The 22,157-nt window shown below is 40.8% G+C and overlaps 2 protein-coding genes across 5 annotated transcripts in view; one reads left to right on the top strand and one right to left on the bottom strand.

Annotated features, from left to right (window-relative positions):
- Positions 1–11,219, top strand: part of PTER (phosphotriesterase related) — a 54,784-nt gene extending 43,565 nt beyond the window's left edge. For all 4 annotated transcript variants that reach the window (XM_019746082.2, XM_019746083.2, XM_074324808.1 and 1 more), the window contains 2 exons: positions 4,631–4,771; positions 10,404–11,219. In XM_019746082.2, the coding sequence (XP_019601641.2) occupies positions 4,631–4,771; positions 10,404–10,614 (352 nt within the window). In that variant the 3' untranslated portion in view covers positions 10,615–11,219. The remainder of the gene's footprint in view (positions 1–4,630; positions 4,772–10,403) is intronic.
- Positions 11,220–11,433: 214 nt separating this feature from the next.
- Positions 11,434–21,363, bottom strand: C1QL3 (complement C1q like 3). The gene is made up of 2 exons (XM_019746077.2): positions 19,872–21,363; positions 11,434–14,063 (listed from the first exon to the last, which is right to left on the bottom strand). Exons 1-2 carry the CDS (start codon positions 20,457–20,459, stop codon positions 13,884–13,886), a joined length of 768 nt encoding a protein of 255 aa, XP_019601636.1. The 5' UTR covers positions 20,460–21,363; the 3' UTR covers positions 11,434–13,883.
- Between the last annotated feature and the right edge of the window lie 794 nt (positions 21,364–22,157).

The raw sequence follows: 22,157 nt of genomic DNA on the forward strand, positions 1-22,157 counted from the left end.
ATTTTCTTAGCTAAGGGCAATATGTTTGTCATAAATTTATGCCTGTTCTTTATATAGAGAGAATTTGTTTATTAGATGAGGAGCAAAAGTGCAAAACACGCAACAGAAGAAATAATAGAATAGGAATGCCAAGAACAAATACTTCATACAAAAATCTCTCTTCTTTCTGGGAAATCCCAGGATATTTTACAAATGACATTGCAATCACTTGATCCACCTTGAAGAAGGAACTTTCTCCAGTGTGAAATGCAATGGCTCTTTTGCATCTCACAATCGCCTCACTGATTGTTTAGGGCAAGAGGTGAAAAATACTTACCTTAAAGCCTGAGGAAGATTGGAATAAGAAAGTACATAATTATTATGGATAAAGAATATTGAATGAGCAGAACTGGCTGAGGCTGACACCTCCACTCATAGGAGAAGTGCTGTGAGATCATTGATGCCTAGGAGGGGCAGGACCTCTGTTTAATCCTTATCTGAAAGACGTCAAGTGGAGTACATTGTCCCACCTTACAATTCTGACATCTGGGGTCAATCCTTTCTCCAAGTGAAAAAAAAGTCACTTGCATAAATGCAACTTCAGTCGCACCTTGACAGTCCCTGGAAGTCATCCAACGGAATGCCAATTTCATGTGGTTAAGTCACCTTGTTAGACATTCACGGTGCAGGGTGCTCCGAGATGTCTTTATAATGGGGTGGATTTCTCCACGGGGAAGTGCTGGTGAGAAGGAATGGAGCTGCTGTGGGTGGGTAGGTGGATCCTCTCATCACCAGAGGGGCAGAGCGATCTAAGAGCATGGCTTCTGAAGACAAACGCAATCTGGGTTTATTCTCAACTCCTCATTTTGGAAGTTGAGTTGCTTATCTTTTCTGAGAGTTTCCTCATCTATAAAATGGGGACGATCATACTTTCCTCATATAGTGTTTGTAAGGATTAAATGGGTAGGGCTGCTTTCAATACCTGGTGATGATTAAGTGTTTTATTAGTCTTGCTTCACCTGCTTCTCCCCTCCTACCCCTCATTAACATATAATACCAAATTCTATTTTTTTTTCAGGACTTCTCTATGAAAAATATGCATGTCACTAACACTGTTTTCTCCCCATCAATTTGGTATTTCAGTAAGGAGAATTTAAGTGAATTCATTTCTTAATTTCCTACACACTAATGTTCAATTATCCAGAGGGTGTCATATGACTAAATGTCAGTAAAAAAATAATATTTAAATGTGTGTGTGTGTGTGTAATTCTTAATGCTAGCAAATTTGTCTGCCTCCTTTTTTTAACTGCATTTTCCTAATGTCCAAATAGCAGCATAATTGCTTCTCTCCTGAAGAAATCTTCTCCCCTACATATGACTGTAAAATTTTTAAGTGGTTTACAGAGGGGCCATTTCCCTCAAAGTCATGTTCCTTTCTATATGCTATTCCACAGCATAAGAATTCCCAGGGGCTACTCTTGAAACTTATATGTGTAGATAAATCTTATGGAATCTGCTAGTCTTTCTCTAGAAAGATACCTCTACCTATGGTGATATTCTTCAGGTAACACTGATAATGTAAGTAGCATTTATACATAACTGACATCTAGAGATATGGATCCCTACACATTCCCCATTCCTCTTTTAGATGAGGCTGTTGTAAGACCATCTCCAAAGAGACCACGCACTCTGAGTCCTGGGCTGTTCCTCTGAGGGAAGTGGGAAGCCATTGGTGGGTTCCGAGCAAAGGAGGGACCTGATTTGACTTGGGCATGAAGATAAACTTTGGTTGCTGTATTTGAATAGATTATAGTAGAAGGAACGTAGAAGAGAGGAGACTAGTAGGCAATCTATTGCAGGGATCCTGCAAGAGATGATGGTGATTTGGACCAGAAGGGTAGCAGGGAGGTGGTGACCTGTCTGGATTCTGCTCATATTTTGAAAGTCAAGCCAAAAGTCTGTCCTGGTGGGCTAGATGTGAAGTATGAAAGAAAGCAAGCAGTCAAGGGTGATTACAAGTTTTGGGCCTGAGCAACTGGATGAATTGCCATCAACAGAGATAGGGAAGGGTGTTGGAAAGCCTGGTTTAGGGTGGCAGATGAGGGGTTCAGTTTGAGACATGTTAAAATTGAGCTGTCTGTTAGACACCCAAGTGGAGATGACAAGCAGGCAATGAGACATGCAAGACTGGATTTCAGGGGAGAGGTCTGACCTGGTGGTAGAAGACCGATAATATGTGCCCCTTACTCCTTGTATGTAAGAGGCTTAGCGCATTGCCAGGCTCCTAGTAAGAAGGTAAGCAATGGCCATGATTAACAGTTCCTGCTCCTTTGACAATGACATTCAAATTGTCTGAAGTAACTGACGGTTACTCTCTGAACTAGCAATTACAGACCTCCACGAAGTAATCCTTTCTTACTGTTGGGGTTTATCACCCCCTTTGATGGTAAATTCCCATTTTTTAAAGTTCAATTTGAGGGTACTGTGGGGAGGAAATTAAATTTCAAAATAAATATGAAAAAACATGATGTGCACAGTCAATACAATTTTGGAAAACATCTTTTGAGTACAAAATATTAAGTGAAAGGAGAAGTCGTATAGTATATGATAGCTAAGAGAGTAGATTCTAGCCTTGAAATGAATTTATACTTCAGCAGATTTTCTCAAGTAGCTGTCTTAAATCCCAGTTTCCTCATCTGTAAAATCACCGTGTGATGGAATTGTGGGAATATTAAGTAAGATAATAAATATATATAAAGCACTTAGCATGATGCCAGACACACTGTAAGTTCCCATAATGTTCAGTTATTATGATAAGCAACTTTATTGTTTTCAGTTGGCTCTGAGACCAAAGATTTTCCTATGGTTTTTCATTTACCATGTACTTTTTATTGAATATATTCCTTGATAGATCATTTAACATTTAGGAAACTTAGTCTCGCGGCTTTAGGCCTTGAAGGAAACAGGTATTAGGAGCATAAATAAGAGTCTAATCCAGCCTGTCATTGGTACCACCATTCCTCTTCTTGAGTCCCTGCCCATCTGCCAGTACCTTGCTTATATTGGTAATTAAGCTTACATTGGTGATTAACAGACTGAATGAATTGACTCAAAAGGAAAAATACTAAACTCATCTCTTCCCCCTTATGTTATTTTAATTGTGTAAATTTTGTTTTTAAGTATGGCTCATTGAGGAAAACAGAATATGTTTACTATACGAGTAGAAAAACACAAACTTTCAGCCTAGAAATTTTGGAGGCAAAAGATGGTCTCCATGGTAAGAAGATGGAAAAGGAGTAGTATTAATAGAAGATAGCACAGAACTAATGTGTATTTTATAGTATAAAGATATTTTAGCTTCCCTGCCTAAAATAACATTGTGAGCTATAAGTTATGCTAAATTGGTGAATAGAATAAAAAGGAGCCAGCTATAATGCGATTGCTTGGCATGAACTCCCGGAAAGCATCTCAGGACAGCAGAAACCTCTTGCACTCATGACACACAGAGGCTTAATTGGTCTTCCTACAGCTTGGAAGGAAGGTTTGAAAATGCTTCTGGTCTCTTAAAAGCAGATTTATAGACATAAAATAGTGCTTTACTCCTTGTATCGTGGAGTTGCCAAAGTAATAGTATATTAGAGCAGATTAAAGCTTAATAAGACAATGATTGTCTGACATTCTAACTCTTCTCCTGACCAATCTTCGTTCCCAAATAATCACTTCCTTTTTCTAGGTCCTTAATTCCCTTTACACAATGTCTAATGGGTGTATTTTTCCCTCACATTGTTTCCATATTTGTTGTCTTTTGGTAGAACGTATTTTTTTTCTTGCTTTTTTATTTCTACCGCGGTATTTTGGGGGCTAACTTAATGCATCCCTTTTTATTTGTTATAATCGAAATTTCTTGAGATCATCTACTCTTGCTCCAGACTCCACTCCTCTGGCTATTTACTGTCTACGTACTTACAATTTTCTCCTTTCCCATTCATTTACATAGCTTTGCATCATAAGTAGTGACATTCTTACTGTGACTTCGATTGAAATGAGAAGATATCCACAAAAGTCATTGTAAAGTAATGCATTGTGTGTGTAAAGAAATAAGCACACCAGAACAAAAATATCTGTAGGAGTATCGCCCCTTTAAAAAAAATTGCAATGATATTCACACAGACTTTGAAATGAATGTTAGAACCACGTCATGAACTCCACAAGAAAGGACCCTATTAGCTTACCTTAGCTTCAGGTGTTACGCAGGTTACTCTTCCTCACCTGATTCGCCATGCCCAATGCCTTTGATAGTTTCCACAGTTCACAGCAGTTCCACTAAGGATTTTCAACTCATACGGACCATATCCTGAAGACAATTCTGTAGGAGAATTACAAAGTTGTTTTTGAGTAATGGTAGGTAGCATCATTAAAATGTCTATAGTTCCCAAGTACTTTGAAAGGGGAAATTCCCTTTTGGATGGGTAAACTCGCTCATGTCTGGTAACACAGTGCACTTATATTTTTTAGTCACATCATAAGAGCCAATTCAAAAGTTCTATTACTTAAACTATGTTTCAGTGCATCATGTGTCTAAAACGTTTAATCTGTGTGTGTGGAAAATAGGCTCTCGATAATAATGACACATCTGTCTAATTGTCTCTAGGACAATACTTGATAAGAAGGAACTACTGGAGTTTGCTCAATTTGGCTGTTACTTGGAGTATGATCTCTTTGGTACGGAACTCCTTCATTACCAATTCAACCCGGATATCGACATGCCCGATGACAATAAAAGAATTAGAAGGTAAATATGATTAAATCTCTCATAGTTCCCTTTTACCAGCCCATTTGATTTTCATGTCTGGGTGGGGATTAGCAAAGATTCAGAAAACGATAAGCAGGCAGAATCAGAGACTTGCAGAAAAAAATACATCAACGCTGTTTCAGGGAGCAAAATCTCTATATATTATTTCAAGAAGAAAATGAGTCATCCTAAATTGGCAAAAGCTTAGCAGAGACTTCCGTGTAGATGGGCAGCTAGCTGACAAGAAACACAGATAACATGCAACCCCTGCCATGACAATAAGAGAACAAAAGACATTTTCCTCTTCTTATCCCTAATGAAGTAAGCTGTTTCTTTCCCAGGTTGACCGTGCTCAAGTCATAATGTCATACAATGAGGTTTTGAAATGTTTTATTAAAAATACTTACTAAAGAGTTGATGGCAACTTATGTGTCGTAAATATAATGTCTAAAGACCCAATATCATATAAAATCCAACCTTTTGAAATTGTCTAATATGTGGTGAAAGCAAACAATTGTACAAGTAATTCTCTGTGACCAAGTGGAGGACTTGGGGAATCAAGGATAGATGGCTACCTGGTTTGTCTTGGTTACGTGGTGATATGAACATTGGTTGCACTAAGTTAGGGAACCTGGGAGGAGAAAGAGACTTGAGATTGACAAGAATGACTTTAGTTTGAGAATATCTACGTGTTGCTACCTAGTGGGGCCCTTGGATAAGAGTGTGAAGCTCAGGGTCGAGACTTGGACTGAGACATAAACCTAGACATCATTGGTTTGTATGTGATAGCTGGAAATATGGGAATAAATGAGATCGCTCAGAGAACAGAATGAGGACAGAGCCCTGGGGAGCACACACGTTGAAGGGATAGGAACAGTCACTCAAGGACAGGTTGAGAAGTTTGCAAAGTGATAATCTCAGGGAAACATGTTTTTATGGAAGTTGGTGAAGAAGGATGCTGAGAGCAGAAGGGCTTGAACACTTGTAATAGGTGGGATAACAACCGAGATAAAGACTGAAAAGAATCCATTGGGTTTCACAATCAGCAGGTTCTTATTTCACAATCAGTAAGTGCAGTCTTGGTGGAAAAGGATTGAGGAAGAAGTAGGCAATGAGAGAGAGATAATGTGCAGGTTTTACTTTCAAGAAGCTTGGCAGTAAAGGGAAGTGGGGTGTAGGGTTAAAGCTAGAAGACAAGACAGGATCAAGGGAAGGTTTTGTTAGGAGTTGAGCAATGTTTATGTGGCTGAAAGCAAGAGCAGAGAGAGAGAGAGGGAGGGAAGGAGGGAGGGAGGGAGGGAGGGAGAGAGAGAGAATCCATGGAAGTAAGTGGTACCTATTCTACAGCATTGTTATAGAATTTATATGAAACAAAATATGCCAGGTTTTTAGCTGAGTGTCTGGTACAGAATAGGGAAGTGGTCAGTCAATGTTAACTTTAAAAAATCTGGAGAGATAAGAGATACAAAGCAAGGCTCCTAAGAAGACAAATAGGTGGAATCTGGGAGGCAGATAGAAAGTTGGTTGAAAGGAGGTATACTTTCTCCACTGAAATGAGAAGAGGAGAGGCAAGTAATGGGATGAATACAGATAAATGTCTTGATGGGAGGAACATGAAACTGAGAACATGCAGCCTCATATGTTCTCTAACATGCCCGGGAAGTAGACACAGTCATCTCCTGAGAAAGGAGTAGATGCAGGGCCGGACCTTGCAGAGGAGGATGTAGGCTGGGAATGGATGTCGAGTGAATGAAAGAGATATGACGAGGGACTGTCAGTGGAAGACCCAGTGGAGGCTAGAGACCATGACAGCATGGCTGTATATTGGGACCAAGGCACACATGATTTGGTGATTATTTTCTCAAAAATGTTTTGTATTTTGGTGGTAGGACCAAAGAAGCTTTGTGAGTAGGAACAAAAAAGTGAAACGCTGGAGAGGTTGGGGGTTGAAATTCTGTCTGAAACATGGTCGAAAGCTGTGGGAATCAGGGAGGGGTTTACATGAAGGTCATGAAGTCCAAGCTGGAGGGAAGAAAACAGAGAGAGAAATGGGAAAATATGCAGCAGGGCCAAATAACCGGAAGCTTTAATGAAATGGAGAAATACAGATAGTAGAAGAGGGTGAGTGACAAAGTAGAAAGATGTAACTGGTGGTCAGAGTGGGAAACTGAAGATTGACATTTTGGAGAGGAAGTAGTTCTCCATGATGACAAGGAACAGAATATGGTGATGAGTGTAGAAAACTGGTGGAAACGGGAGTAAGCAAAACTGGAGTAGAGAAGTGATGTCCAGAAACTATGAGGCTCAAGGAGCAATAATTGAACATATGCACCCTGGGGATGAGGGGCAGAACCTGAGCTGTGGGCACAGCTGGGACAGCCTGAGGATCTTTGCCCTGAGAAGTCCACCTTCATATCTGTGTGCCTTGCGCTGTCCCTGTGTATTGGCTCCCCTTAATGGCCTCACTCACAGTAAAATATACTCCCAGTTTATTTTCATTGGAGAGAGCTAGTTGATCAACGTTACACTAGTTATGTAAAAATGGAGACACTCAGCTCTACATAAGCAAACTGCTCTGAAGTCCTGACCAGTGAAGCTAGGTCTTTCTTTCTTTCTTTTGCCTGCCTCCCTCCCTCCCTCCCTCCCTCCCTCCCTCCCTCCCTCCCTCCCTCCCTCCCTCCCTCCCTCCCTTCCTTCTTTCCTTCCTTCCTTCCTTCTTTCCTACTTAAACCAATTTGATAGATTCATTATTTCTTTGTTTAATTTTATGATTTCAATTATTGTCCAGAAGCCTCATTCAATACAGGCAGTTTTCCCTAGGGCCCTACTAGCTTATGCCGTATTCAGAGGTGAATATTGTCTGGAATTAAAATGGAGCGCTATGGTAGGTTTTCATCATCTGTCATGATCTCAAAACCATGATTTCCTGATGAATATCCTCAACACATGTTTTATAATTCATCTTAGAAATAGGAAGTTAGCTCCCAGGACCTGCTTCCTTTGTGGCAGTGAGGTGTATCTTTTGTACCCCTATGCCTTCCATGAGGCTCCAAGACCTTCTGGAATAAGAGAGAGGGGATCTGCAGAGGAGGAATCTATGCAGGCGATATGGGGGGAAGGATGACCAACAGCTCCCCCACTATTCGTTCTTAGCTCCTTTTGGTTATTAATTCAAGAACAAGAATTTAATTTTGTCAGCTTTCATTGTACCAAATGTAAACATTCTAGATGTATGGAGATATATATATATATATATATATATATATATATATATATATATATATATATATTATGTGTATGTGTTTATGTGTGTGTGTATATATATATGTGCGCTTACGTATACCTATATATACATGTATGTATGTATACTTAATCTTCCTTAAATTAAAACCAGGGGTTAGATCATTTGACACAGGTCAGCTCACAGTAGTTACTGAGTGACCTTCTGGGTTGTGTGTGTCTCAGTACCCGTGTTGCTCACCTCTTGGGCACTTGATTTCCACCATTCATTGGCAGTCCTTACCTAAGCCCTAGCAGTCTTAAAGCTCTGAAGTGCAATAACATACAAGCACGCGTCTGCCTACCTCTGGTTTTCAGCACCAGAAATTCTGTGTCTAACACCTGTTTTCAATCTTATGCTCCATTTCTCAAATCTTATTATATCTCTTCCTTTTCACACTTTGCAGTCTCTCTCTAATATTTGTTTGCAAAACACTAACTCATTTGTATTTCTATAATTACTATGATTTTTTGTCTTCTCATCTTTAGTGGTTCCTTCCTTCTGGCGGCATCTCTGGAACTACTGTTCTTCCATACAATGGCATAGCGTGACAGATGAGCTCATTTTAGGAGTGACCAGGCAATTTTCTTGATAGTCCGGATATAATTGTTTCTAGAGCCACATAACATTATCTTTCTCATGAGACAACTAGTCTCCAGATTCCTGACTTAATGAGTTCTAAGGGTTCCCATTTTCCAATGAGTATCCTACCCTTTATAGTCTTTTCATACTACTTCACAATTCAATAGCTTTGTAATTCAGGCTATGACATAAGACCTCCTTCAGGAATTTGTTTATCCATACGATATGCCTCTGTAAGTAACGAGATCTTTTTTTTTACCTTCAAAGAAAAGAGACAAAAACTTGGGGGGCGGATGCTCAGAAGAAATAAGGGGGGAAGTATACCCTAAAATTTCCTGTAATGTAATACTCCTTTTTGGTTGTGGAGCAAGCTTTGTCACAATAAGTTTCAGTACTATGTATTCAACTCTTTCTCTTCTTCATAAGTGATCACATAACTCTCTTAGTTAATTCCTAGTAGAGAGTTTGTTCCAAAAGTAACTTCACATGAGAACTTGTGGACATTACAGAAATTTTAAGGAGGCAAAGAACTGTGGTGGCACAATTAGCATTCCATGTACTTACGGGACACACATGGGATACATGTGACGTGAATGAAGAGTTTTAGACAAAATGCCTTGGTCGGGTCTTCTTTTCTGGCACCTGTATCCCTTTGACCGGAAAACACGTGATCTAATCTTCAATTATAATTTATTTTAAAATGTATGTTCTCAGAGGGCAGGGCTTTGTGCTTGAGCATTTTAGGGAGTACCCCACATTTTGCTTACTGTAGTAGCTATTAAATGACTCATGCACTAGGATGCCAAGAAATACTATGGAAACAAAAAGGATACCTAGATCCATTTGGGAATCTAGAGTCTGACAAGACGATCTAGCAAATGCCACAGAAGAGCCACTGTCTCCAAGTTGCATCACTGCCATCAGAGACCCATGGAAGTCACGACAGACACTGCCCAGAGTCCAGACAGATGCAGATGGTGGCTGTTGGAAGTGACGCACACTACAGATTACAGCATTTAACAAAGCAAAGAGGATTCCATGTTTGGACAATAGCAAAGTCCTTTTGTCAACTGACAATAAATTGAAAGGAACGACTCATTATTTATAACAATCTTGTTGAAATGGAAGGAGGGGAGAGGAAATTTGTATGGGTCAACCGAATGCTCCAAGAGTAAGTCAAAGTTCCCATAGACTTCGAGAGACAAATGCTCAAAATACAAAGGGACTGTTGCTGACCTTTTTAAAATGACTGTCTAGCTTATTATCAGTGTGCCCTTCACTTTCAAACCAACTGACTTTAGTCCTAGAATTTTTCACTTGTATGAAGATTCCTTTTGTTTCCCATTTTGATCACAAATAGTCATTGATGTTATTTGCTAGAAAAAAAGGAGAGAAAATGAGATCTGAAAAATGGGCCCACTACGAGAGGCATTTCAGTGGAGAGCTGGCTGCAAATGCAGAACAAAGTTATTTAGTGAAATGCCATTCATTCAAATGGACACCTCCTGTTAGAAGCTATCTTTTATGCGGTATTGCCAGGCGTTGTTATAAATATCACAGGCTACAAGTTTCTGTGTGCATGGAATAAGGATCAGGTTCCTACCACAATGCAGTAATATCTTTACCATCAGCACACAATGTTTATTAAGGGTCTCCCAGTACACATGCCATACGACGAGCACAATAGGTTTATGAGTAAGAAGTTTAAAGCACCTCGAGAATTGTAAATGTGAGACAAATGCCATATAATGAGTTAACATTTATTCACAGGGTGCGTCTTCTGGTGGATGAGGGCTATGAAGATCGAATTCTGATGGCACATGACATACACACGAAGCATCGGCTGATGAAATATGGAGGTCACGGCTATTCTCACATACTCACCAACATTGTTCCTAAAATGTTGCTTAGAGGTATAACTGCGAACGCACTTGATAAGATACTAATAGAGAACCCTAAGCAATGGCTAACTTTCAAATAGGATGGTTATGAATTCACACCTTGTGTATAAAGCTTAAAAAGAACATTCGCAGTGATGAGAGACATTAATCAGAGCTAAGTAGGACTGATGATGGATCGTTTCCTTTTGATGAGAATTAGGAGTTTTGCCTTCTCAGAAACTGGCTATTACATCTGCATCTTTAGGGGGTTAGTGAGCCTCACGGAGCCCTATTGCTTTGCCTTAACAAAATAAATACAGAAGTACCTATTTCCAAACAATCATTTACCGTCTATATCCCTTTAGTAGAGTTTGTTTTGTTTTCTTAATCTGTCAGCTGCACTACTTGAGAAAATTTAAAGTGTTTCTAGTTAAATTACCCCCTTCTGGAGCAATCTAATGTTTCTTGTAATATTGATGATCCTACTAATTATCCTGCTGTTCTTTAATTAATGTTTAATGAATAATATGGCACTTTAAAAGAGCTTCTGCAGCAAGGGAAGTTAAATTTTGAGACTTTTTTTTTCCAACAGATACTGTAAGACAATTACCAACTAATTCACAATGTTACCCATATCGTGGAAGGTTAATTATATGCTGTCCACCCATCTATATATACTTGTAATAAATCAATTGTGTTGCCTGTGGCTTTCTGGTACCCATTTTTACTCTAAATTTTGTTGTATTTTGAAAAATTTGTATAAAGGGGCACGAACACATACAAAGTACTGAATTATAAAAATTCAATCATAAAAGTCAAAATATATTACATAATATAGTTTAATGAATCATTACATTTATAATAACAAAGGCCACAATTTAATTAATAATGTATAATGCAAAAAAAGAAAAACTTTTGCCTTATATATATATTCTCTTTATTTCCTTTACCTTTTATTTGTTTTTCTTTGGGCCTAAACAGAGAAAATAATGCTTATTTATCTGAAGAAAAGGTCATACCTATTAGAAATGACAGTCTGATTCTAGGGCCTACTCTTTAAAAGGTATACAGCCCTGATGTTTTGTGTAAATAAAGCCTTTTTAAAAACTCTTAGTTAAAACTCTCCATTGATGTGCACTGCTGTTTATAAATTAATCTTTTGCCTGAATCTTCACTCTGCTGTTCAAAAAAAAAAAAAAAATCTCCAAACCCTTGTAATCAATTCTTCTTTAATAAGTATATACTGTTAAATAGAAAAAAAAGTCCATTGCAAGTCCTTTATGAGTTATCTTACATATTAGAAAGACCAAATAGAATTAGTCATTATTCTTGGTGAATGGACTAAGTGTTTTTGACCATATGAATCATGACAGTTACTCAGACAAAGCCATTTAAACCAAGCAAACAGGACCTTCAGTTGGGAACACCATACATAACTCTTTTGGAAAGGTGAGGTTTGCTAAATAAAAAATATTTCTGAGGATCAAAGATGATCAAACTTCCTGTGTATCAGAACAGAAAGAACCCAAGAGAAATGAGCCAGGAGAACAGACTCATTCTTTTAAATGAAAAAATGCAAATATCCTTCACCACTAAAACAAGCAGATTTTTAAATCTCTGTTTTTGAAATCTACTTGTCAAAGAGTCTTCAAAGGCAGCAGAGAGGGAACAGATTTTTCATTGTAATAGTGGAAGTTGTCGGATAGTTAGGATCTATCACAAGATGCATTTTTAATTTTTTTCTTAGATTTAAAGAGATGAATTTTGGCAGTGTAGTTTAACCAGAGAGAACAGATTTGCAGTACTACTCTCAAGATCTACTTTACTGTCAGCTTCAATCCACCTGAGAAAAAAAGGAAAAATTGATAACTCAAATGCATATAATTCATAAACATTGGAAAGAAGAGCCACTTTGTTTCAGCAGTTCTAATATTAACCATCGGCCACACAATGCAGTGAAAAGTATTGATTGGCAGAGGGTAATAGAGAAGCCATAGGCTTAATTTACAGACATGTGATGTATAGAGCATTTTAACCTAATAAAATTTAATTTTCTGGATAACTCTTAAAAGAGAAGTCACTTAAATAATTTTGCTATTCTCTATATTTTTTGTCATCCAAAATATATTTCAATCCAAAATCAAATAATTTGTGTGTGTTGGTATGTGTGTATACACGTACATTTTTATTTAAATTAAATTTTTGAGGCTATACCAGCCACTGTGCCTATGGGCTGAAGCCATATGCATATTATATTTCATCTAACATATATATGTGTATATGTGTGTGTATGTGTGTACATATATATGCACACACACATACATGTAGCAAGTATTTGTATAAAATATATACACTTTGTTGTCATACTGGTTGTATGTGAAATTGTTTGTTTTGGAATAACCTCAGGCCACGGCGTACAGTAAGTAACTATTTGAAGGCCTAACTTCGTGTCCTCTTGGTGATTCATGCAGTAGCTCAAATTAAACCTCTGTGCATTGGGTTATGAATAATCTTCTGTTCCAAAGAAGGCAAAAGCTTCAGCCTGATTTAACACTACAGAATAAATTTCTCTGACTTCCCAAGTAGATCTAAATGCATTCTATTAACAAAATGGACACATAGGGGATTTTCTAAATACCGTACATAATGACACGTTCTCACACTTCTAGGGTGATCCTATGATATAATTTCAACCTCCATTGTTAAAGATTATCACCAGAAAAGAGAGAAAAGAAAGTTCCTAAGAAAAGGAAAACGGGAACATGAGCACAGGCTTGGGAATTCCCTCACATCCAGAAAATTCCAGGTTAAGGCTTGAAGTTGAATCCTTCCCAGGTCTAGCTCTAAAGTTAACAAGAGTACAAGGCAAGCCATTTCTTTGGGGACAGCAGCATCATTTCAGTTAGACCTTCTGCAGGGTAAAATCATTCCTCTCCCACACACTATGGATGTCGGACTCCAAGTATAATAAGTAGGTACACTCACAAGAACCAAAGCTGACATGGGTAGAGCAGCAGGATCACGGTACACCAAAGGATCATATATATCGAAGAAATAATTCAGTGTCTTAGATTTTTCTATAAAAATTTGTGATCTATATAGGATTTCATTCACATGGACACTTACAATAAGGAGTATTTGCTTTGGCGGTAGTGGATCACACATCTGCTTATCTTGCTTTTAATATATTTTTTTTTGTTACATAGTGTTTCTGAGTATACAGATGTGAGTCAGGTAGCATTCGAATGCCCCACATATACACAACTGAGGTGCCCCACAACTGGCATTCCCCTGGGATCCTTGATGCACTGACGTTAGCCACACGAATCCAGTGTCCAAACTCAGAATCCTAAGCTTAGTGTCTGCACTATCAGTCAGCGTAAATAATAAATCCAGAAAATGTGCTGTATTTGTTGTTGTTTCCTCCGTGGGCTTTCCCGCCATCTAATTTGATGTAGACTTCATCTCCTGGCTCCAAATGGAGGACCACGCTGTTGCTGGCGTAGTCGTAATTCTGATCAGCGTCCTGGGCAATCGCGCTGGCACGCACCTACGTGGAACAGACGAGAATTAGAATCTGTCAGAGAGCATTCTCAAGTTGTCTTCTTTGCCAGTCACACAGCAGCAGAAGCCGATGCTCTGCCATCGCCCAGCATTGAGCACAGAACAGTCTTTGGCCTCAGAGCTCGACGAGGACATTTCTGTAACCGTTTCAACTGTTATTGGAAAGGGGGAGTGGAAAGGAGAAAATAGTGCTTTTGTGAGGATCTTTCCAGCGGTCTCCTCAGCTGACGTGTTATAAACAATGCCTATCAATGTATTCTCTTCCTAAATCACTACTTGTCCTACTGCTTGCATCTCTATACCCAATCCCTTCATTAAGTGGAAATAATATTATAGTAAAAAAAATTTTGCATTTTAATTTAAGCCAAATAGCAATATTCTAACGAGGTGTTGATGAATACATAACTTCAATCGAAACTTCAGGTAGTCCTCACGTTATTGGAAGATTGAGACCCACAGTAGGTACAGACTCAGAGAAATACCACTACTCTAACTCTGCTATATAGGAAGAAAAAAAGGAAGAAAGCCTTTTGATTTGGGGTTTTCAAAATCTCATTCAAGTAAAGCCCCTTTTACTATAGGTTAACTTATTTAATCATCTTTGGCTATATCACCCAACTTTTAAGAGGTTTTTTTTTCTCTCCTATCTGTGCCTTTTTATCACTTAATTGTGATGTGTGCACTTAAATCATTTAATTTCAACATATCTAAAAGTTATAGAAGGAGCTAAATTTCCATGATTTGAGGTCTCTCCAATTGCTAGAAGTTTTGAATGATCTCATTGAACACCCTTTTATATTTCAGTGATTCTAAATGTGGGGTTTGCTCTGAAGATGGAGCTTGCCTATAAACCCACTCATGTTGAGCCTGTGATCTCATTAGTGAGTTGATAGACATTTGCAAACAGTCAAATTGCCTATCATATCAAGTAACGTGGACATTCTGTCATATCCTCAACTCAAATTAGGCTTCATGTCCATGTAGCTATATTTTGATTCTGCCTTGGAAAAAACTTGCCAGTAGGCAGACTTGTATTTGATTTATTTCAGTAAAACATCTTCTAGTTTGTGGCTTGTTTCTGCTCCCGTCTAATGATATTTCCCTGAATAACATAGCAAGTGATTTAGTGGTTTTATAAACCTGCACTATGTAATAATGCATGAGTTGGGGTACAATATGCCAGGTTTTATCACTTGGCAAAATGAGGGAAATGAGACATAAGTCAAGAATTTCCATGCATGTCTTTCAAAATGTAAATGATAGGTTTTCAAATTAAAGTTTCATGTGGTATGTTCTCACATTAATGCTGAGATGTTAAAAAAGGAGAAGGCTCTTTGACACTGCTGAACTTGTCAAGTAATTTGAGTAGTATTTTAAAAATTTCTTTCTGGATATCATATAGCAAAAGGAGAAAAGGACTTACAGGATTTAGCATTGTTTAACACTGGACTAATTGACACTAATATAATGAAAGCAATATACCATTCAATTACGTTCAGAAGCACTGACTCAAATGTATACACCAATTTAGTGAGGTGATCTTTTTTGATTATTAAGTAATAATACAATTTCATGTCATAATATTTCCCAGGAATTAATCACAATTTGTAGGAGTTGAGTGCTTTGATTCATTAATTTCATTTAGTCATTAATTCCCAGGGGAAAAAATCTACAAGGAGGCCAGTGCTATTATGACCTGATACATTTTTTTATGTGTGGATTTTTAATGGGTGAGAAAAATTTAAATACAAAATAATAATTAGTCATATTAGCAAAATATCATCAATCCATAATATATTTCCAGCTATGATTAATAAACCAGACACATTTTATTTAGTGCTTTAGGCATTTAGTATATATTCTATGGGAATTATGTTTTACACTGTTTTCTATATGAAGGCATTTGGAAACAAGGACTCATTAAAATCACTTGATTTAGAGACAATAATCTTAAAAATATGTATAATGTAGTCTTTATTCTGTAGGTTACAACCACAAACCCATGTCAATATGACCATTTCTGTTCAGTAGTGGTAACCACAAAAACCTGTAAATGGCATTAGTGGGATCCCACAGACTGGAAGTTTCCCTTACGGTTTTCACTTCCTTTGTTGGATAAAGCCGGTGTGCTTGCTTTTTAATGAAAGTGATTCTCTAAGATTTTTACCTATCCTGTACCGTAAGACTTTCCCCATTAAATAACTGCCATATTCCAGTATACTTTGTATGACTTTGGTATGCCTGCTCACCTGCTCATACTCTCAAGGTATAATAGAACTTGAAATTTCAAGCTCTAGTCTCCAGCTCGGTGACTTCCAATGATTCTTCCTTTAAGCCATCAAACTATTGAGAGAGGTAACGCAACTACCCTGGAGGCTATTTACAGGTTCCTGCATGTACACTGATTTCAGTATTTTCTCTGGAAATATGAAGCATCCTTTCCTTAGCTCGATATACCCATTTCTACCTAAATGTATGCTAATATCTTTTCATATCATAAGTTAAGTATTTAGATTCTGCTTGATCTTTAGTGCATGTTTCATGGCCCCTAAAAAGATAATGAATTTGACATTTTACTCATCTTGCTAACAAAAGAATATCAACCTACAAACTATTCACTGTTTACAATATACTTGTATCTCTTGTTCACTGGTGCTATAACATACATTCTTAGAGTAAAAACTGGTCTTTAATTATACAGTTCTAATCTTGAGCTGGTTTTAGTTTTTATTATAGTGGCTTATTATAGTAGTTTACAGTGACTGTATTCCAATAGCAATATTTTTTATTCAGGTTTTCTGCTAAAAGTATACAAACACATGAAAAATATTTCCTGTTTCTAGGTAAGGCTATTTGAGTCCAGTTTTTACCTTTCATATGCACTATCATGGGCTTTCAGCAAATGGTAAGATTAAATTTAGGTTGATGGTTTCATGAGGAATTTGAGAACCACATTGCTTTCAGTGATATGTTTGTGACAATGGAATAGGTTGTGTAGCTTTAGCATTATCATATTAGTGAGGGTTTATCATTAGAGACAATATTTATGGTAACATTTGCTAATTGAATTAATTGCTACTGATGTTCTCATAATTTCATTTTCATTGTACTTCTGTGGAATCATAAACAAAAGGTTAAGTGGTGCATCATGTTAATTTACTGGTCTTTGATGTTTCCATCTGTGATCCTGCGTTAACGTGAAGCATAAATAAAATGGTTCTCATATGGTAACTGTCCAAAAGCATTCCTCTATTCTAGAGTGAACTGCATTTTCAGTTTAATTTTTGTGCTTCTCAAATCCACTTAAACCACAGAGCATTACACTGACATGGATCTCTGAGTTTCTGTTTTATGAAAACAAATTAGGTCAGCTCAGAGGGGGAAACTGCCATTCTAAGAAGTGACGAGAGAAGAGCATAATTGAAAATCAAGGATAAACTATTTAGTTAATAGTAATAAAGAAAGATTTTATAAGATTTCTCCTTTGCAACTGCCTGCAGACCAGACTCTACAAAATGGTTCTATACTAGAGATAAAATTCCTTAATAGTAATATTGTAATAACCATTCCCTCAAATAGCCTATGGGGAACTCGAAAACATACTGTTTGCTACTATATTTATTTTTTCTGAATTACTTGTTGCACACCTTTGCAGAGTAGCAGATTAAGAATGCCAATGGAAAGCATTATACATTTAAGGTCAGATAGTCTGCCTTGTTCTTTTTTCCTGATCCTCAAAGAATGTACAGGCTGGGATGATACAAAGGAGCAGTCTACACTCCAAACAATGAGCTCATTTAAAAACAAAATGCACACAGAACACATATGTGGGATGGGGATCTCGGAATCAATGTAACATACCTGGGCTTATCAGTCTAGACACCAATGTTTAAACTAATTTAAACGTATTGTTCCCTGGTTTTTTATGCAACTGTAATTTCTAGATATTTAAAGATGTGAGCACTTTTATACTTTGGCTGATAAAACTCGAATCTTATTCCATTTTAATGAATACCTCAAAAAACAATCTTTTCAGGGTAACAGTATTTTCCAGACCTAACCTTTGAGTCAGAAGAGAGCCAATTTGTAAATAAATGGGCACCTCATCGCTGCCTGCTGAGGGGCTGTTCATAAACCATTTTGTAAGTGTGACACAATAGCTCTATATTGGTACAGTGAGTCATACCCTTTTTATCCATTTACCTATAACTATCCCAGTGCTCTGTGACTAATTTTTATTTATCTTAATATTATTTTCATGCATAATAACTGTAATGAACAACCCTATCAGTGCCTCCTGGTGGCCACTTTCCCTCTTTTGTTCCACCAGTCCTGAGGACTTACTACTTCTAAATTTCTTTAGAAGGAAGGAGAGGTAGGAAGGAGAAGGGACAGGATAGGATTTTTTTGTCCTTTCTAGCTCTGGTACATTCAAAATATTTGTCTTTCACTTTTGAAAGAATTCTGACACTGAATTAGGTCTTTGGAAGAAATCCAGCTTTAATACTCTTTAATAGAAACCCGGGTTATAGCCAAAAAGTTGTGAATTCAAGGGGCTAGTGACCTGAAGCCCAAGAGCCCGTTAAATTAAAGTTGGCAATGGCAGGGTGGAGGGCCACGCCTGTGCTACCCAGTAAGCAAAGTTCCAGCTTCCAGCCCAAGAACTCAGCCTAGACTACAGACTTCAGGCTACAAGAACTCTGCCCCCAGAGGCTGCTGATTCAGGGTGTGCAGAGGGTCAAATTACACTTTTAGGCAGTTACAAATATTATTTTCCTCTTCTAAGGAATCACACACCTTGGTGTTGCAATGACCGCGAGTTTTTCACGCAAATAGGAAAGGGTCCCCTGCATAAAACTGAAGCCCTGTGGCACTTGTGGCAGCGCCGACTAGCTCGAGAGGGCAAAACCTCCTGGTCCGGGGCTAATCTGAGGCTATTTCACAGTCAAGGCCGAGGCCGCTGCCGGGTGTGCGAGCAAAAGCTGGCGCTCTCACGCAGGCGCCCTGGGGCCCACTGGCCGTGAGGCCCTTACCCGCAGGGCTGGGCTCGGCTTCTTGCCCTCCTTGCCACCTGCCTGTGCGTCTTAGAACCTACTCCAGTAAGCGAAGTTTCAGTTCTGTGTTTGGGAGCCTGTTTTACGGTGTAAACTCGTGAGTGTCAACTTTCCCTTTTGTTATCAGCACTCTTTACCTCTCCCCCTTCTTCTTCTGCTGAAAACTGAACGGGAGTTTGTGCCCTGAATTTGACTCTCCGTGGATTTCCAGGTCTGAGACATTGCTGGGACCATGCGACTGCAGGTCCCAAGGTCCTGCTTGGTTGGACTCGCTCCTTCGGGGCCTTTTTTTCTCCCTGGAGCCCTTGTCTTTCTCCCCCGGGTTTGGGTCTGTTGCCCTGGCACGCCCATTCCGGACACTCCCAGCCCTCCCATTCCCGCCAAAGCTTGAGAGCCTTTCTAAACTGTTGAGGAGCCCACAGCCGGGGGTCGCTTCCTGCTGCCCTTGGACTTCCACGGACACAAGCTGTGCAGGGGACCTAGCTCCTGGCTTCTGGTCCCTGGAGGGTCTAGCTCTTCCTCGCGTGCACGAATTTAGGTCCTCGCCTCGGAGCCGCCCTCTCTGGCTTAGGACCTCTGCCTCCCCAGGGTGGAACAGCGTCCTCCTTCACATTGCTCCCGGGAGCCCGGCTGCCGCGCCCTTCCTCCCAGGGCTCCCACCCCATTTCCGGGGTCTCCTCCCTCTCGCCTGCACCTTCCCGCGTTCCTTCCCCGCCCTCCCCGTGCCTGCCCGCACTCACCTGGTTGTTTTTGCAGAGATCAGCCCACATGCTGGTGCCATCCCCTCCTCGCATCAGGACGTGGTAGGTAAAGAAGTAGATGCCCGGGATAGAGCAGGTGAACTTGCCCGTGGTGGGATCGTAGTGGTTACCGAGGTTGGTGACCACGTCGTCGAACTTGAGCACCTCGTAGCCTTCGTGCTGCCGCTTGAGGCCGGCGTAGAAGGCGATCTTAGGCACCGTGCTGTAGGTGGCAGCGCTGATGGCCCCGGCTGCGTTCAGGCCGGGCGCCCCGGGCGGGCCCGGCAGGCCTTGGCGGCCGGGCTCGCCCTTCTCGCCCGGGGGACCCACGGGGCCCGGTGGCCCGGGCTCACCGGGGGGCCCACGTGGGCCCGCCTTCCCGGGCCTGCCGGCCTCGCCTTTGGGGCCCTGGATGAAGGTGGGCAGGGACTGCATGAGGCCGCGGTCCGGAGTGGCGGCGGTGCTGGGCGCCTTGGTGCCCCCGTAAGGGTCGCAGACCATGCGGCAGGTGCCCAGCATCTCATAGTGCGCCGACGTGCCGGCGGAGCTCACCAGCACCGGGATGAGGATGACCAAGAGCAGCACCATCACCACCCCCAGCGCCCCGGCGGCGATCAGGCGCCTCCTGCTGCCCACCAGCCGGCTCAGCGCGGGGCGATCCTCTTGTCTGCTTTTGGACAAAATTTTGAAGGTTGGGCGGGGACCTCTTCAGAGCCGAAAACAACCCCCTGCGAACCCCAACTCCCCTGGGCGGGTGCGCGCCGGCCGCTCCTCAGCTGCTCCTGCTCCCCCCGCTGAGGCTGCGGCTGGGGAGGGAGCTCGGATGCCAAGTGACTTGATCTGAAGTCCCAAGCTGGGGGTGGAGGCTGGGGGAGGGGTGCGCAGGGCACCCTCTCGCCTCCTGGGAGCCCAGGAGCCCCTTCGCACCTGTGGCTCCCGGTGGCCACCCACCACCAGGAGGGCAGAGCCAGCAGCCGCCTCTAGCGCTCACTCGGGCCGCTCACACTTTTATGCCGCCACCTGCGATCGACTTTTCGGTTTTTGCAGACTGCGCCAGTTCGCACCAACTTTCCGTCTGAAGTTGCCTTTTTCTGCTTCCTTCTCCTCTTCTTTCCCTCGCTCTGTTGGCCCTTCCTCTGCCTTTTTTTTTTTTTCTTCCTCCTTTGCAACCACCACAACTCTAATAGACGCGCACCCCCAAAGACCCGCACGGGAGGCGCAAGCTGGGGCCAGCCACCCCCGTGCGTGGAGCAGCGGACAGGGTAGCTCTGGGAGACCCCGGGCTGGAGCCGAGGCGCTAGCGAGCGGCGGCGAGTGCCTCACGGCCGGGAACCGAGCGAGAGCGAGACTGAACGCAGAATTCTGCCTGGGTACCACCTGCCAGGAGAAGAGGAGGCTGGAAACGCGCGCCGGAGCAATTTATAGGCACCCAAGGCACAGAGGAAGGGGAGCCGCTTTGGCATCTCATTGCAGCATCTGCTCCGCGCATCCCACTCAGAGAGAGTTTGGCATTACTCTGACAATGTGGGATTTTTTTTTTTTTCGGCCTCTCTCTCTCTTTCTCTCTCTCTCTCTCTCTCTTTTCCCTCTCTGCAAATGGATGAACAGTGAGATCCTGAATACTCCCTTGCTGAACCCAGGCGATGGCAGCGCTCTCTCTAGACATACATGGGGGGGGGGGGAGACAAATGTGCTGTAGCCTTCAGAACACAAGGGTCACACCTAAGTCCCCTATGTCCCCACTGCCAGCAGCGCCAGTTGGAAGGTGGAGAAGGTTGAAAGGAGGGTGGCTTGGTTGACAATATTTCTCTACAGGCTCACCCACAATCAGTGCTTCAGGTGTTTTTCAAAATGTCACTTTTAACATAAGGAAGGCCCTTTAGAATATTCCAGATGGTAGATGGGATTTTTTTTTTAACCTGTGGTTTTCCTCTCCAGCCTTCTAAAATGAAGTAAGATGTTATCCAGAGAGCAGTAGGGTGTGTTGAAAAGCCAAAGGATAGTTCCATGATTTTAAATGAAAATGCCCAACGCATAAGGGGAGGAGTATGGTTCTTTTTACAAACGCTGTAAGTGGAGAATGTACACATCTGCACTCCACTTACAGGCTTAACATTCTAGCAACCCTTCAGGAGCTACAGCCATTGACCTCAGGTTGCATTTACTTAAAGGTGCTGCCTGCATGAGAAATTATCGCTTGTCAAAATGCCTTCAAAAGTCTTAAGATAAAGCAAGCAACATTTACCAAGTACTGGACAAGATCTTTTCCTAAGATGTGGCAAGTCC

The sequence above is a fragment of the Rhinolophus sinicus genome, linkage group LG02, assembly GCF_036562045.2.
Source record: "Rhinolophus sinicus isolate RSC01 linkage group LG02, ASM3656204v1, whole genome shotgun sequence".
In the NCBI taxonomy this organism is placed as follows: domain Eukaryota; kingdom Metazoa; phylum Chordata; class Mammalia; order Chiroptera; family Rhinolophidae; genus Rhinolophus; species Rhinolophus sinicus.